General features: G+C 43.2%; 1 protein-coding gene and 1 non-coding gene across 4 annotated transcripts in view; both read right to left on the minus strand.

Moving 5' to 3' along the window:
* The window catches only part of MYPN (myopalladin), a 112746-nt gene that overhangs the window by 31157 nt on the left and 64606 nt on the right, over positions 1-16983 (minus strand). For all 3 annotated transcript variants that reach the window (XM_038743790.1, XM_038743788.1, XM_038743789.1), the window contains 4 exons: positions 16512-16628; positions 13470-13842; positions 6108-6707; positions 3504-3642 (listed from right to left, as the gene is read on the minus strand). In XM_038743790.1, coding sequence (XP_038599718.1) covers positions 3504-3642; positions 6108-6707; positions 13470-13842; positions 16512-16628 — 1229 coding nt within the window. The remainder of the gene's footprint in view (positions 1-3503; positions 3643-6107; positions 6708-13469; positions 13843-16511; positions 16629-16983) is intronic.
* On the minus strand, positions 9494-9567 carry TRNAI-AAU. The gene has a single exon. It is a non-coding gene; the product is annotated as a tRNA-Ile (tRNA).

Here is a 16983-nt window from a genome sequence, read left to right on the forward strand (position 1 = left end):
GGGACCATCTCTATATGTTGTCGACTTGTACTTCCCAAGCACTTAGTACAGTGCTCTGCACACAATAAGTGCTCAATAAATACAATTGAATGAATGAATCCCCATTTTACAGATGTGGAAACTGAGGCTTAGAGAAGTTGTGCCTTGTCCAAGATCCCAGAACTGGCAAGTGGAACCAGGATTTAGAATCCAGGTCCCTTGACTTCTAGGCCCCCACTCTTTCTGCAAGGCCACACTGCTTCCTGAGTGGTAAAAGTTCTGGAGCCACTGAGAAAATGCACCTTTCTTTAATGGAAAGGAAGACTTCATATGGGATCTTAGAACAGTGCTTCACACACAGTAAGCGCTTAACAAATACCATCATTATTATTATCTGCTTGTGCACTTTAAAGGCTTCCTTTTGAGAGTCAAAGAAACAACTGGGAAATTAGTTGAAGTAATCGATTCACAAAGAGTGCATAAAGAAATGGGGCCTTGGCTTCTTGATTTGTGATTTACCTCTAAAAGCAAGTGACGATGCTAAACAATTTGTAATTGAAGCCAATTAAAAAAAAGTATATCCTGTAGCTGGTCTAGAGAAGATTAAAGTCATGCATTTTAAGGTTTTGATAAGGAAAACCAAATGCTATGTCTGAGTCCCTAGGTCTGATCAGCTCTCAACATTGAGGGGATTTAAGTTAGGAAATAAATCATTCTGGTTGGATGGCTTTTTCACTTTTGAAGGCTAATAGGCCATGTTGGCATGGTAGCAAATTACCTGGCTAATTCACAGCCCTTGCTTTGAACTGAGGTAGCTGGCTGGACACAGCTGACCACTCTGGGCAGTCACCTGAGCAAAGGGGCTGTTGGACAAAAGATGGGACAAAGCATTTGGGGCTGTTAACAATGTAGTCTGGAGTTTCTTTTTTTAACAAGATTCTTTTCCTCCCCTTCACTAAGTTTAATGGTCTGATTTCAGTGGCACTTGGAAAGACAGTGGACACATCATGGGAAAATACTTCTGGATTAGGAGAAACAGTCTTTCCTTGGGGATCTGCACCCTCTAAGCATTTGATATTCAGTCCACCCTCAGCGCCACAGCACCTATGTACACATCTGTAATGTAACATCTCACCCTCTTGTCTGTAAGCTTCTTGTGGATAGGGACCATGTTCAACAACTCTGTTCCACTGTACTCTCCCAAGCCCCTAGTGCAGTGCTCTGCACTAGAAGCTGGGGAGACAACACAGGGCAAGGGAAAAGATGCCTGAGTCCACTACAGGTAACAATAACTCTGTGCCTCAGTTTCGCTAGCTGTAAAATGGAAGGGAATCAGCCCTTCTTACCCTCTTCCTGAAAGAAAGCCATGACAAAAATATTAGTTGTTTGTTGCTCTTCATTGATTTAAAGAAAAGAAATTCAGAGGGACTGCCTGGCTCTGAAAAACTGACTGATAAATCCTTGGCAAGGAGGCTTGAGAGGGGGCGTGAAGAGGGGGCTTGGATAGGGGAAGAGAAAAGTGGAAAGCTCCTCTATTTTTGGCTGATGCTCAGACTCCATTCTTGACACACTCTGGAACTCTCTGAAGCCTGCAAGGAGCCATTATTAGATCCATTTCTAACTCAACCCGTACAGCCACAGATTCAACCAAAATTAGCCCACTCAGACAACAGATCTCAGGATTTTCCTGGTACCTCACTGGAAGGGTCCAGCCCTGCTACTAAAATCAAATTTTCAAAGAAGGATGGACCTCAGACAATTCACTTGACAAACAGATCATATGTCAGGGTGATTAGAGGAGAAGCTGTGAAAGAAAAGGGTTAAGACTATTTGGAATATAATTGGCATGTAAGATAAATTTACTCCTCTCTTTGAGCTGCCCTTCTAGGAGAAACCTACAGGATTTATTTTAAAACGTTATTCAGTACCTTCTTTAGAACGTGAACCAAGAAGTTGCCCTTTAAAGACCATTTTTCTTGCTTTGAAAGAAATAATGATGGCTTAAATGAGAAAGTCCTTGGTTGCTTGGAATCAAGGGGCAGAGAGGAAACATTTAGGAATGAAGACATAATACAGTACATTCTTTTCCTTTTAAGGCATGAGCATACAAAATAAAAAGAGAATTTCACAATTATGGAAGAAAGAGATAACCTGACTCGCTTTATAGGTCTTTATGTGTAGGTAAGAACAAAGTTTATTCCAGGGGAATATGAACACTATGTAGTCCACAGGCATACAGTTTCAGGTATGAATGTCAGCAGTGACATTTCCTTCTAGGACACCAAGAGAGGTGTGATGGGAAGGAAAACAGTCATTTTTTTTTTTAATTGTATGGAAATCATAGGTAGCTTCCCACTTTCCCCTTCAAACCAGAACGTGTCTTTCCCATATCCCTCTTTCCCCACCTCTGTGAGGGAAGAGATGTGTAAGTTTCCAAGATAAAAAGTTGCAAATATCCAATATTTCCCCGATTGTAATTTATTTTAATATCTGTCTCCCCAGCGACCATACAACTGTATTGTCCCAAGCACTTAGTACAGTGCCCTTCACGCAGTAAACTCTCAAAAAATACCACTGATTGATTGATTGATATCAGACCTGGAACCCAGTTGATATCTACACATTGACGGTGCCTGGCCGGATTCCTGATCTTTTAAAACTCAACTTTACATTAGTCCTTTGTCCCCTTCCTGATGTTCCTCTCCACCTGGGAGACCAGACCTGTAATTCTGCTTCCTTTAGGTTAGACAAAGTAAACCCTGCTTGGGCAGAACAGAGTCTCTTAATCTGTAATCAAGTGCAGGGTGTAGCCTTTAATTCACTGCCTCTCATAAAAGGACAATAGCAAGGATCCAACTCCAAATTCTCCTTGAGCAGAGAGATCATTAATGGGAGATTGTGGAAGAGGGTTTATATGGGAAGGGAGTTGAGCTTGAGTGTGTGGGAATATCTGACAAGTTTATTTTCTCTTCTTCTATGCTGGGAATGACCAACATATGCCTGAAAACACGGGTCCTAAATAAATTGTCTCAATAGTTAAGGAATTACCCATTAACCCAAATGAGATGTCTAGACCCACATAAAAAGCCTCTTTAATCATTCAGACTGCCAAGTCCTGTTTTGTGAGACACCCACAAGTTTTTCTCTTAAGTCTGAGTCTTAAATAGTATCAGAGTGAAGAATTCAGTTTAATGTGTTCTTGGCAATACGTTGCAATGGAAAATCAGTCATTTGGTCCCACTAGTGATTAAAACAGCTATATTCTAGCTGTAACAGACATCCCTCTCTACTTTACCTCAAAGTTTTACTCTGGATAAAACTGCAGATGGCTTTCCCACTTGAGATTGGAGAGGGAAAATTTGATACACAGTGTGAACTGTTCCCTGAAATGGGGGTCCAGTTCAGCTTATTACGACTGGGGTGAAAACAACCTGACCATCATGTGTTTCCCAAGTCTGCATCCGCAAAGACCTGCTCTTAGTGACCTTGGAGTACAAAATGAAAAACTGTGAGGAGAGGTTTACCTGCTGGTTTGATCTGGCATCATTGAAATTCAGTTTTCTTTCCAAGTCTAGCACCACCGTGGCCTTATTTTCCCGAATGAAATCATCAGTCACTAGCTGAGGAGACTTTGGATTTTTCTTCATCAAGCCTTGGGATGGTCTGTAAGAGAAATCCACTACTGACACAAGCATAAAAGAAAGTAAGAGCTGGCCCACGGGCCTGGAGAATAAAATAAATCAGGGTAGGTTGAATAAGGTTGAATAAGAACTAAGCAGTGAGCTTAAAGGGAAATTTAGAATATTAAGAACACAAGACCATAAGCAATGCCAATACTGGTCCAAACCCACAGTCCACATGGACTGGTATTTAATCTCCATTTGGGACAACAAAGACGACTTGGAGGAACCTTTTGATAGTTTCCCCCCTTTACATCTATCCCTATGATTACGTTACATTATCCCTATGCTACATTTACATTCCTATGTTTCCTTTCAAGAACCATCTAATTATTATTATTATTATTGTTATTTTATTTTTAATGATATTTGCTAAGCACTTAGTATGTGTCAACTATGTGTCAGACACTGTACTAAATGCTGGGATAGATGCAAATAAATTAGGTTAATTAATTAATTATGTTGGACACAGTCCCTGTTCTGCATGGGACTAACAGTCTTAGTAGGAGGGAGAACAGGAGAACTGAAACAGAGAAGTTAAGCATCTTGCCCAAGGTCACACAGCAAGCCAATTGGCAAAGCCGGCATTAGTCCTCTGACTCCCAGTCCTGTGCTCTTTCCACTATGCCATAATAATAATAATAATAATGGCATTTGTTAAGCACTTACTATGTGCCAAGCACTGTTCTAAGCGCTGGGGGGATACAAGGTAATCAGGTTGTCCCACATGGGGCTCACAGTCTTAATCCCCATTTTCCAGGTGAGAGAACTGAGGCACAGAGAAGTTAAGTGACTTGCCCAAAGTCACACAGCTGACAAGTGGCAGGGCTGGGATTAGAACCCATGACCTCTGACTCCCAAGCCTGTGCTCTGTCCTCTGAGCCATGCTGCTTCTCTGGGTCTCCTTTCTACTGTGTCCAACACAATTTGCCTGTATCCTCCCCAGCACTTAGTACAATACCTGGCATATAGTAAGTGCTTAACAAATACCAGAATTATTATTATTATACTCTTCTATGTTAGTCTCACGAAATTCTTTGTCTCTAGGGGAAGTCTGTATTGTATTTGCTGTAAACTGACATTAGAAGGAACAATAGAAAAAAACAAACACTAGCAAGAACTAGGCCCTCTGTATGGGCAATACTGCATGGGAAGAACCAGTATAAATTTAGTGGCCAAATGGAATTTTTTGTGAATTTAATGTTTTTTAAAAAATTACCATGACTGATTTAACAATCAACCAACAATAACTGGTGGCAGGTCATTTCTGTACAGTAAATTACTGGGTGTCAAATAGGTAAAACTGCGAACACTTTAAGATCCTCCTCTAGACTACAGATTCCTGTGGGCAGGGAACATGTCAACCAACTCTCTTGTATTGTACTCTACCAAGCTCTAAAGGGAGGCTTGGCTCAAACTACAAGCTAGCTCTGCACACAGTCAGAGCTCAATAAATACCATTAATTGATTGATAGAGTGATTGAACACTAAGAGAACTTGTCTACTTCTCCAGAAAATTTAAGTCTTCTTTTCAAACTCTCTCTTAGGCCTGGATCACCAATCTTTAGAGGTCTTATTAATAAATTCATGAGATGAGATACCACTGTCATCATGAAACAGTTACTGAGTGATTACAGTGTGCCTGACGCTGTCCCGAAATGGTTTTCTCTTCCAGTTTATCATAACTAAACATTACATCCTCATTAGACCATTAAAATCTATCGACTGTAGTGACACACCACAAGTAGTCACATTGCCTACCACATTTGGCTGTTATGCCCCTAAAGCATTACATCCAGCATTTTTTACAATCTAGAAACCCATCCAGCTGCTGAGAAGCCGGGAGCTGGACGGGCGCTTTGGAACTGCGGACAGGGCGAGGGGCCCTGGGCCCGGGGCCCTTGACAAGGCCCTAAATTGTGTTGGGGGCCCGGGCGTGGCTCACCCTGCCCTGGGGAGTGGGCTTAGTGGCGAGGGTGACCAGTTAGGGAACGAGCAAGAGAGGGAGAGCCATCTCCTAGCCTTCTCCCCGCTTCAGACTGTAAGTGCATTGTGGGCAGGGAATGCTTCTGCTTATTGTTATATTGCATTTTCCCAAGTGCTTAGTACAGTGCTCTGCACACAGTAAGCACTCAATAAATACCATTGAAAGAATGAATAGCCCTGTATAGCATTTAATTTTTCCAAAGAGTCTCCAGAATCCTCATTTTCCTGTAACCATGGACTCAATTCCTCTACTCTATCCTAAGACGCTAGTCTTTATTTATCTCCACTATATTCTCCTTGAAACATGGGATTCCTGAGGAACCCAACAAAAACTGCTCCTTAATTGGGTGGTAGAGTTGAGAACCATGAGAGAACCATGGTTGTGAGCAGATCTTGACTCAACTCCAACCCAACTGTGAGCAGGATCCCCCAGAAATCCCAATAATGGTCTGCCCCACTTACACAGACGGTGCACTCCTGGGAAGGCCCATGGCATTGGTGGGTGGGACGGTTGGGAGAGAAGGAAGAACAGCACTGAGGAAGGCCACGGGATTCTGGATCCGGCTGGTAGGGGAGACGGGGGATGGAGACACGCTGCGGGGCTGAAAGCTGTTCCCGCTGGCGACAGGAAGTGTGAGTGGAGGCCGGGCCAATTCCGCTGGACCAGCGACAGGTGGATCCCCTAGGCTGGAAAACCCTACTGGGGATCTGATTGACACTGAGGAGTGAGAGCCCAAGAGATTTTCCTTGCTCATTGTCCTCTGCGTCGCTTGGAGTGTACCGCTGAACGTAAAACCTGGGGAACCAGATGGAGACTCAGCACTCGATGCGGTATTCTGGGTTGGGAAGAACTGTTTAGGCCGGGCATAGCTGAATATCTGTGACGGAGAAGACTTGGTCGGTTTGATGGTTACTGACACTGGTTGAGGTGCTGGGGGGGAAGTGGAGTTCAGCACACTCATGTTAAAAGGAAATTCCTTTGGAGAGGAGGGAGATGGGTGTTGGAGATGCTGCTGTTCCAGTAGGACTTGGTTGTGGAGCTGTTGTAACTGATTGGAATCACTATATATAAAACAGGGAGGGAAGAGAGGAGGGAAAAATGTGTCACTGAGAGTATCAGTCCATTTGTCATCAGACAATTAAACCAGGGCCCGTAGACAGACAGACCCAATACCTAATCCAACTGACAAGTTTCTCAAGGGGTGAAATTATAAATCCTTCCCCAGGCACGCTGGGTGGCCAAAGGAAGACTTCTATGTGCCTCAGTTTCCTGTTTTCTAGATAGGCACACAATAATAGCCTGCCTCCCAGAGCTGTTATTGGAAATAAGAATTTTGCAGGCATGAAACCCTCAGCATTGTAAACCTAATTATTAACGCAACAATAATAATAATAATAGTGATGATGATGGCATTTATTAAGCACTTGCTATGTGCAAAGCACTGTTCTAAGTGCTGGGGAGGTTACAAGGTGATCAGGTTGTCCCACGGGGGGCTCACAGTCTTAATCCCCATTTTACAGATGAGGAACTGAGGCCCAGAGAAGTTATGTTAAGCACTTACTATGTGCCAAGCACTGTACTAAGCACTGGGATAAATACAAGATAATCAGGTCCTACATGGGTCTCACAGTCTAAGTAGGAGGGAGAACAGGTATTGAATCCCCATTTTGCAGATGAGGGAAGAGAGTAGTTAAGTGACGTGCCTAGGGAGGGTCACACAGTAGTGGCAGAGCCTGGATTAGAACCCAAGTCCTCAGACTCCCAAGTCCACACTCATTACACTAGGCCATGCTGCTTCTCTAATTATTTGAAAGCCAATTGGATAATAATGATGGCATTTATTAAGCGCTTACTATGTGCAAAGCACTGTTCTAAGCACTGGAGAGATTACAAGGTGATCAGGTTGTCCCCCGGGGGGCTCACGGTTTTAATCCCCATTTTACAGATGAGGTAACTGAGGCACAGAGAAGTGAAATGACTTGCCCAACGTCACTCAGCAGACAATTGGTGGAGCTGGGATTTGAAACCCATGACCTCTGACTCCAAAGCCCGTGCTCTTTCCACTGAGCCATGCTGCTTCTCTGGATCCAATACGGAGTTCCCAACTCCTCCTGTGTTCTCAGGGGCAGAAATTGTAAACATGAATTTTAGCTGCAAAGTTTGGAATTTTCCCAATTTAGGGGATTTTAGGTTTGGAAATGTCTGCACAGTCCCATTTGGTGAATTCCTCTAAGGAAATATGGGAAGCAAGAGACCCTCAAGTCAGAAGAAAATCAAGATGAGCAATACCATCTGACAATTTGTGAGTCTGGGGCATTTAGGAGCTAATGAGAACTTCTGGATCTCCTGTCCATCTAGACCTTGGAAAAGCCCTTGGAGATGCTGTTTCATTTCCAGACAATTCGTTAGACACATGACTTTCATTCTTAAATGCTCTGCCCTGATCCAAAGTATTCACAGTCTTTTTTATTGCATCATAGGTTGGAGCCCTGATCTTGACTATATGGGTTTGGCTCATTTCACTAGAGCCCCAAATCCTTTAAGAGTCTGGCACAAACTTCTCTGACGGCTAGTATCTTGGATACTGAGATCATTATTTGAAGTTATTAATAGAGTTAAATAGAATAGTCCATGACAACTTCCAAACACCATGTCAGAGAAGAATTTTGAATCCTATTTGGGTAAAGCAGCTCTTGGCTTGGCTCTCCTGGTCTTGTCAAAATGCTTGGCAACAGCGGGGTTTATCTTGGATGGCTTATTCACAACTATTTTGCTTTTAAGGAAGCAGGAAAGTCAAGGTCTTGACATGATTATAAGTAAATCCAAATCAATAAACGCCTTTAACTAACAAACTTTGCTGCCTGACACAGCCACTCGGTCAATAAATCAGAGCAAGAAACTAACAGGGTATAATGATAACCCCAAAATAAAGTAGCTCAGTGACAATACCAACAGAGGGGTCCTCACTCTATTTCCTGGAGAGCCCATTTTAAAAGCACTACGTAAACAGAAACTACTTGTTGCCTTGCAGGAGCCGTGACATGAAAACAAGGTAGTCTGTTCCAATCATGCCATGAGGTATTTACAGAAGTCTTTTTTCAACAGGGTGACCACAGTGACACTTGTGAGGGTCACACGATTTTACAAGTCCCAGTTTCCTTGCTGCATATGACTGTCAGATGATTCAAGCAAATCAGATCCTGTCTGAAGGAACTAATCAGAGGAGCGTGGCTCATTAACAATCAGCCCCTCAACTGGGGGAAAGGAGGTCAGATAGGGGCACCCAGGCACATACGTAATCCAATCAAATGCCCCTTGTGCAAATAGCACTCCGTCCCGAACTCCTGCATATGACAGCCACGCAAATTAACACAAGCCCACATGGTCCTAGGATTTGAAAGCAAGTAGGTTGAGCCTGAAAGACGTCAGTGAAACTAAAACCCCAGAAAATATGCCCCACACCATCACTGGTAGTTATTTCTCCAGAGTACTGCTTACATCTGGCCATCAGCTGCATCACGGCTATAATACTGCAGATGTGGGAAGGGTAGAAGAAATGTTTGCAGATGGGTGAAAATGTTTTGAACCTATCTGTAAGGCTTTGATATTCAACACAAAGAGTCTTCAAACATTTTGTTTTCTTATTCTAGGAGTCCAAGATGCCTCTTCCCTCCTTACCTAAAAGAACCAGTTTACCTCATCATCATCATCAATCGTATTTATTGAGCGCTTACTGTGTGCAGAGCACTGTACTAAGCGCTTGGGAAGTACAAGTTGGCAAAATATAGAGACAGTCCCTACCCAACAGTGGGCTCACAGTCTAAGAGATGTCAATTAAAAAACCTGATGGCCCATACGGGGATCGAACCCGCGACCTTGGCGTTATTAGCACCACGCTCTAACCAACTAAGCTAACCGGCCCATGGTTTACCTGCTAAACCATCAGAAAACAGGGCAAAGTCAAGGAGTGTGGCCACCTGGAAAGAACATGGGCCTAAGAGTCAGGGGATCTGGGTTCTATTCCTGGCTCTGTCACTTGGCTTCTGTGTGACCTTGGGCCAGTCACTTAACTTCTCTGTGCCTCAGTTTCCTCATGTGTAAAATGGGGAACCTTTTCTCCCTTCCCCGGGGTCTGTGAGTCCCATATGGGGCAGGGCCTGTCTCCAAGCTGGTTATTTTGAATCTAGAGTTTAGAACAGTGTTCTGCACATAGTAAGCACTCAATAAGTATCACTGATACAAGCACTTAGTACAGTGTTCTGCACACAGTAAGCGTTCAATAAATAAGATTGAATGAATGGATAGAATGATTATTGATTCATTCATTCATTCAATCGTATTTATTGAGCGCTTACTCTGTGCAGAACACTGTACTAAGCACCTGGGGGACTACAGTATAACAATAAACAGACACATTTCCTGCCCACGAGCTCAGACTCTCTATCCCAGCTGAGAAGTAGCCTGGCGTAGTGGATAGAGCAAGGGGCTGGGAGTCAGAAGGTCATGGGTTCTAATCCCAGACTCTGCAACTTGTTTGCTATGTGGCCTTGGGCAAGCCACTTCACTTCTCCGGGCCTGAGTGACCTCATCTGTAAAATGGGGATTAAGACTGTGAGCCTTGCGTGGGACAGGGACCGTGTCCAACCCGATTTGCTTGTGTTCACCCCAGCGCTTAGTACAGTGCCTGGCACCTAGTAAGCACTTAACAAATACCACAGTTATTACTGTTATTACTTAGTTCAATGCTTGGCACATACTAAGTGCCTAACGAATACCACAATCATCACTGTTATTAAAGAGATAGCTTCCCGTTTACAATGTAATAAACCAAAGTTAAAAGAGTTCTACTGAAGTAGCCGTGGAGCATTATAGGAATCAATAAACAAAGATTTAAATATGAGTGGCTTGGAGTGAGAGTCTTCCATTTCCACTGCTTCAGGAGAATGTGGAGGGAGATTCAGTAGTCTGATTTTAATTCCTCTTCATCGCAGCATAATTGAGGATTTTGCAAATGTCAAGACATGCCAAATTTGGTTGGGAAATTTAAAATTTACTCTAGGAAAGCTCTTGCAATTAGTTTTGAAGCTGATGGCACTGCTCCACCCTGAAGTAGAAGAATATATAACCTTTAAATTGTTAATGGTTTTCATTATTTTAGCAGGCAGGGAGGCCTCAGCAGATCCCATTCAGTAATTGTCATGTCATAAAGAAAGCTTCTGTGGAAGAATATCTTTAGGCCTTGTTTGTACTGTTGACATGCTATAGCTGACAGATTGTAACAGTTATGGAAATAGAATAGGTAGCATATGGGAAATGAGCTATCTCATCTTAGAGAGAAATAGGGGCTAGGCCATCATTCGGTGATAAATTTTTCTGTTCTTCTGTATTCTTTTTGTCCTTGTTAAATTTCAAGAGGCATTTTGATTCCTACTGCTAGATATTACACTCCATATTCTAGAGCAGTGTTTCTCAAATATGGATATCAGAGACTGTGCTGCCACACTGAAACACACATGAGCTTCTTGGGGGCAAAGAACAAGTCTTGGGCTTCTACTGTATTTTCCCAAGGGTTTACATATAGTAGATGCTTGATAAATACCATTACTACCAGAGACAGCAGAGTAGATAGTCATATACTGAGAGGGAGGTGGAGAAAGAGACCAATAAAGAAATAGGCAGAAACTAAGAGAAACTGAGGTGTACCAAACATGAAATAAGATGGATTTACAACGTCAATTTAAATACCTGCTTTACTTTGGCTCCCCAAGATCCATATAGGTTCTGTAAAGGGAGTCATTCCTCCTTTTGGAAAGTTAAAAGCCAGCTTTTTGGGCTACTTTAGCCAGGTCTACCCACCTCTGGGAGGGGCTCAATTCCCCTGCAGCTGGGGTCCACTAGTATGGGTTCATTACATGCCTCCCTGGGGAGGCATGAGGCTAATTAGTTACACTGTTCAGGGTCTAGCTGAGCTTTCAATTGATTCTGTAGCCTACCATTAATTTATGGTATTTATTAAGTGCTTATTATATGCCAAGCACTCTTCTAAGCTTCAGGGTAGATAATCAGATTGGCCACAGTCTCTGGCCCCCACAAGCTTCACAACCTACAAAGAGGCAGGGAGAACAGGCCTAGAGGGGTTAAGTGACCTGCTCAAGGTCACAGAGCAGGTCAGGGGCAGAGCTGCTACTTAATTCCAAGTCTTCTGATTCCCAGTTTTGTGTTCTTTCCACTAGGCCACCCAACTACCATATGGAAATACAGGGCTCGATGGCTGGGTGGTTCTTCCCAAGGTATGACTAGGGGTGAGTGGGAGGAAGCAGAAACAACACAGGTGACCCACCTTTTCTTTCAAGCCTATTCACCAGGTCTCCCCTCTCCCTAAGTCTTTCTCTTTATCCCTCCTTCTTCCCCAAAAGAAAACTAGATCTAAATTCAATTTTCTAGGACAGCCATTAGTCCTCACACTTCCTCAGGGCTGCCCTCTGTACAACTTGAAGAGTGATCAAACTTTTTTGCTCCAGGGAGAGAAATGGGGAAAAAGAAAAGACAGTAGGTTTACTCTGACAGCTCTGGACTACTCAACTATTCAACACCAAGACTCTGGGGGCCTGAAACCAAGTTTTAGGTTCAAATGTCCAAATTTTCCAAAGGCAGCCTCCTTTGATGGCTGTCCACCTTCAATATCGTTAAGACCCGCTCCCCTACTTCATTACCCCAAAAACTAGGTGGCAATTAACTATTTGCTTAAGACCAAGTGGAAAAAGGCCATTTGTAATTGATTCTTGTGAGATGACCCAGGACCTTTGAGAATATATGGAAGCCAAATTTGGACTCATTTAGTCTAGAGAAAAGTAGGTTGCAAGACACATTTATCTTCAACTATATGAAGAATAAATAGTGGTCGGCTGTTCTTATTCTACAATAGGGCAGCACTGGAGAAAATGTGAGAGAAGTGAGAGAAGGAGGTTATTTGAGAGAGGGAGATGATATGTGAAGGTCTACCCTATGTCACAAAGCAGTTGAACAGGGACTTCTAAAAAACTGTTTGGTGTTTCTTCAGTCAGCCCAAGAAGAACTTGAAAAGAAGGAGACATTAATCCAGGAATTGCATGAACAGGTAAAATAGAAAATCATCCTAAACAGGTCTGGTAGAGATGAACCGAGAGTTTAGATTTTTAATTAATATTTTCCAAAGCCACCTACCTATATCCTCTTAATCAAAATGATGAAACCCATTATCTAGGCAGGACACTGTCCAATGATCGAATGAGAGACAAGGAAGAAGGGAAACAAATTAGAGGCCACGTATCCTATGGAAAGAGTCATTGTGGCATCAAACTTCAGACCCAACTGAAGGTATAAAGAGTTGTGGTAATGTCCAACCTTCTAAATGATTTTGAGGTATGGATTCACAAGTACCACCTCTGACTCACTGGGGGATTCTGTCAGCATCCCCTACATGCCACAGTGAACATCAAGTGATCAGACAGGATCACAGACACATCCTCTACTAGCCCTGAAACTTTATTCACCACAGCCCAGCCTTACTGTGTGGTTCATGTCACATCTGCCTCCCCAGCTAAGAGACTGTAAGCTTGTTGTGAGCAGGGAACGTGTCCACCGATTCTGTTGTATTGTACTCTCCCAAGCACTTGGTACAGTGTTCTGTACCCAGTAAGTGCTCAATAAATACCACTGATGATCCTATCTGTAAGGCAGGAGAAGGGATTATCTGGGGAGGGCATGGTATACTTTCGATGCAGTCCAGTTGCTCTCTTCCAGCTATAGGAAAGACTCACAAAAACATTTGGCTCTCTACTCACAGTTTTGGCTTAGCCAGTACTGGAGGGGGCTCTTTGATAGGTGAAGAAGGCTCAGGCATCTTGGCAGCCTGTCCATTGATCCGATCCTGGAAAAAGTCAGATCTGATCTGGTTGGCAGCTCCCAATGTGCCCTCGAAGGATGCCTCACTGCCTTTGTCATCTTCAGGAAGATTAAAGTGCACTCGGAGGCCAATCCGGGAGCTAGACCTTGGCTCGTTGTGGTTCACCAGAACTCCTTCCAGCTTGGGCTTTGGGGGTTGTTCCACCGGAAGGGGTCCTGGGTTGGGCTGAGGTGGCTGGGGCTCATCCAGGGCTGAGTTGTTGTTGGAGCTGGATGTGTGGTGGTTCACATTATTGCTCTGGTCCTCAGGCCCTGAAAGAAAAAGCAAGAGACTTGGGCTGTTTGCCTCATCCACCATGCCTGGTATCACTAGATGTAATTGGTTCATGCTGTGAAATTATTTATCAATCAATCATACTTATTAAGTGCTTACTATGTGCAGCACACTGTACTAAGTGCTTGGGAGAGTACACTACAACAGAATTAGCAGACACCTTCCCTACCCACAACGAGCTGCACATTAATGAGAGAGAATTCCTAATTTCTTTGGCTAGAGAAAAACACCCCCCCTCTTTGAAGTATCACAAACACTGAATAATGTACGGCAAACTTCAAACATGAAGCCAGGAACCTCACTGTGGGATGAAAATTAATGGACCAGATTCTCTTAACGTGCATCTTCCCTTTGTGCCTAATAAGAGCTCTCTGGGTATGGGGCAGGCATGAAAATAAAATCCTGACCCACATGTGCCCAGGTTTGAGAAGAAGTCAGGCAGAGGACTTATTGAAGATTGGCCAGCTGGCTTAAAATGAATTGAAGACTCTCCTTTCCTCGTTCGGTTTTTCACCAATCAATCATTTATTGAGCACTAACTGAGTGCAGGGGACTGTACTAAACACTTGGTAGAGTACAATTTAACAGAGTTAGTAGACACATTCCCTACCCATAAGGGGTTTACAATCTAGAGAGAGATACACAGACATTTCTATACATAAATGAATTACAGATAAGTGCTGTGGGGTTGAGGATGGGGTGAGAAAGGGTACAAATCCAAGTGCAAGGGCTATGCAGAAAGGAGAAGGAGGAGAGGAAATGAGGACCTAGTCTGGGAAGGCTCTTGGAGGAGATGTAATCTCTTGGAGGAGATGTAATTTTAACAAGGCTTTGAAGATGGGCAGAGTGATGGTACATCAGATACAAAGTGGGAGGAAGTTTCAGGCCAGAGGGAGAATGCGGGCGAGAGGCCAATGGTGAGATAGATGAGACTGAGGTACAGTGAGTAAGTAGGTTGGGATTAGAAAAGCAAAGTGAGTGAAATGGGTTGTAGTAGGAAATCAGCAAGGTAAGATGGGGCTGGGTGGGGGCAAGATGATTGAATGCTTTAAATCATAAGCTTGTTATGGGAAGGGAACACATATACCAACCCTATTATACTGTATTCTCCCAAGTACTTAGTACAGTGCTCTGCCCACAGTAAGTGCTCAATAAATACAATTTAAATTGAGTGATTGCTTTAAAGCCAATGGTAAGGAGTTTCTGTTTTCAGGGGACTCTATGGAAGAACTACTGCTATGATCTTTTTGCCTGGTGTGAGATTCTCAAACCAGCTCTTCTGGTGACTCCTCCCAACGATCCCTCTGACTCCCCTCCCCCATCCCAGTCAGGTTCCTCACCCCCTACCTACATACCCCCCCAAAAGGAAAAATAAATCCACTGCTGGCCTTGCACAGATACACATTGGGAGCTCTGCTGCTTCTCTCTCCCTTCCGCAATTGCAGCAAGTTGTGATGACTGGGAGGGCAGGAAGGTACAACAGAAAGGCCCAAGGGTACAGCTCAACCCTTGTTCATATAATCTGCCATTTGCCATCACCAAACTGCTTCCATGTTGCCCCTTTTTTTCTCTCTTTCCTAAATGCTCCATGACCTGTCTGCAGCGGCCAAATTCTGGCTTGAAACTGGCCTATGGCTATGAAGAGCTGGTTATGGAAGTGAAGATGGCTGAGGGGAGAAGGTTGGCATTAATACACATGGGTAGATTAATCCAGTGCCAACTTTGAGAACTGAATAGAAATTCAGAGGTCAAAATGAATTTTGAAAACAATTTGCAAAGGAGAGGCAAAGCCAGTCCCTTTACCTAAAATCGAGGTCTGGTTCTTTACTGATGTCCTTTGAGCAAACATTTTAACGCTCATCCCATCTTCTTCGAAATGCTGATAGCATGTATTTAAATTACACTTTACCAATGTAGCTCCACTGAAAGTATGTCAAGAATGAGTGATTATACTGGTGAAAAGAATGGATGTACTGTGTAATCTCAAAAATAATAATAATAATGATGGCATTTATTAAGTGCTTACTATGTGCAAAGCACTGTTCTAAATGCTGGGGTGGTTACAAGATGCTCAGGTTGTCCCATGGGGGGCTCACAGTCTTAATCCCCATTCTATAGATGAGATAACTGAGGCACAGAGAAGTTAAGTGACTTGCCCAAAATCACATTGCTGATAATTTGTGGAGCCTGGATTTGAACCCATGACCTCTGATTCCAAAGCCCATGCCCTTTCCATTGAGTCATGCTGCTTCTCAAAAAGTACTGAGATGCCTAGAAATTTAGTCCTATAAAAGGCAAGGTTGACAAAGTGAGTTAATTGAGTGTGGAGCTGGGAAATAATGTCCAGTTTATACAAAAATGGAGAGTTTAGTCACACGAAAATCTTGGAAATAAAAAGGGGCAAGAAATTCAATCTGAGCCCACAGTGTGCGGATGACTGGGCAAAAAAAAAAGCAAGTTACATTCATTTCATTTGGTTCTCAATTCGTTACAATAAAGTAAGGATCCCAGTAAAGGAAATATAAATCTTCCCTGGTGGTTTGGTGCCTAAGAAGGAGAGATAGGGGTAATTGAATACATTCAGACAGAAAAGCAGCAACAAAGCCTGACTTTCTAAAATAAGGAAACTATTGAAATAGGCCCTCACCTCTTACTGCCAGCTGTGCAATGCTTGACACTGTACCATATTTATTGCTTGCAGTGCAGGTGAAACTCCCCGAGTCTTCTGAAAACACCTCCGCAATGACCAAAGTGCAAATTTCCTCTACAAAACAAGCAAAATGAAATATTTATCGATTGAACATCATTTGCCAACCTTCAATGACCTGCAAAGCTGCCAGAGTCCAGTTGTTATGGGGTTGTTGCACACTAGAATGAGTGACTGAAGGAAGTTTTGGAGACCTTCAAAATTATATGTATATATTATAGGTATTAGATGTATGGCTTCTTGTTTCTGGATAGAGTTTTGGCTCTTCGCCTCTCCTTGGAGATTGGGATGGCCCTCAGGGTTATATTCAGTCCCAGAGTCTATGATTTAATGACTTTAGCTTGCATGATGAACAACAAGAATGGGTAAACTGAGCCCCTTCCTTCCTCTCCCCCTCGTCCTCCTCTCCATC

Source organism: Tachyglossus aculeatus, chromosome 3 (genome assembly GCF_015852505.1).
Source record: "Tachyglossus aculeatus isolate mTacAcu1 chromosome 3, mTacAcu1.pri, whole genome shotgun sequence".
NCBI classification, from domain to species: domain Eukaryota; kingdom Metazoa; phylum Chordata; class Mammalia; order Monotremata; family Tachyglossidae; genus Tachyglossus; species Tachyglossus aculeatus.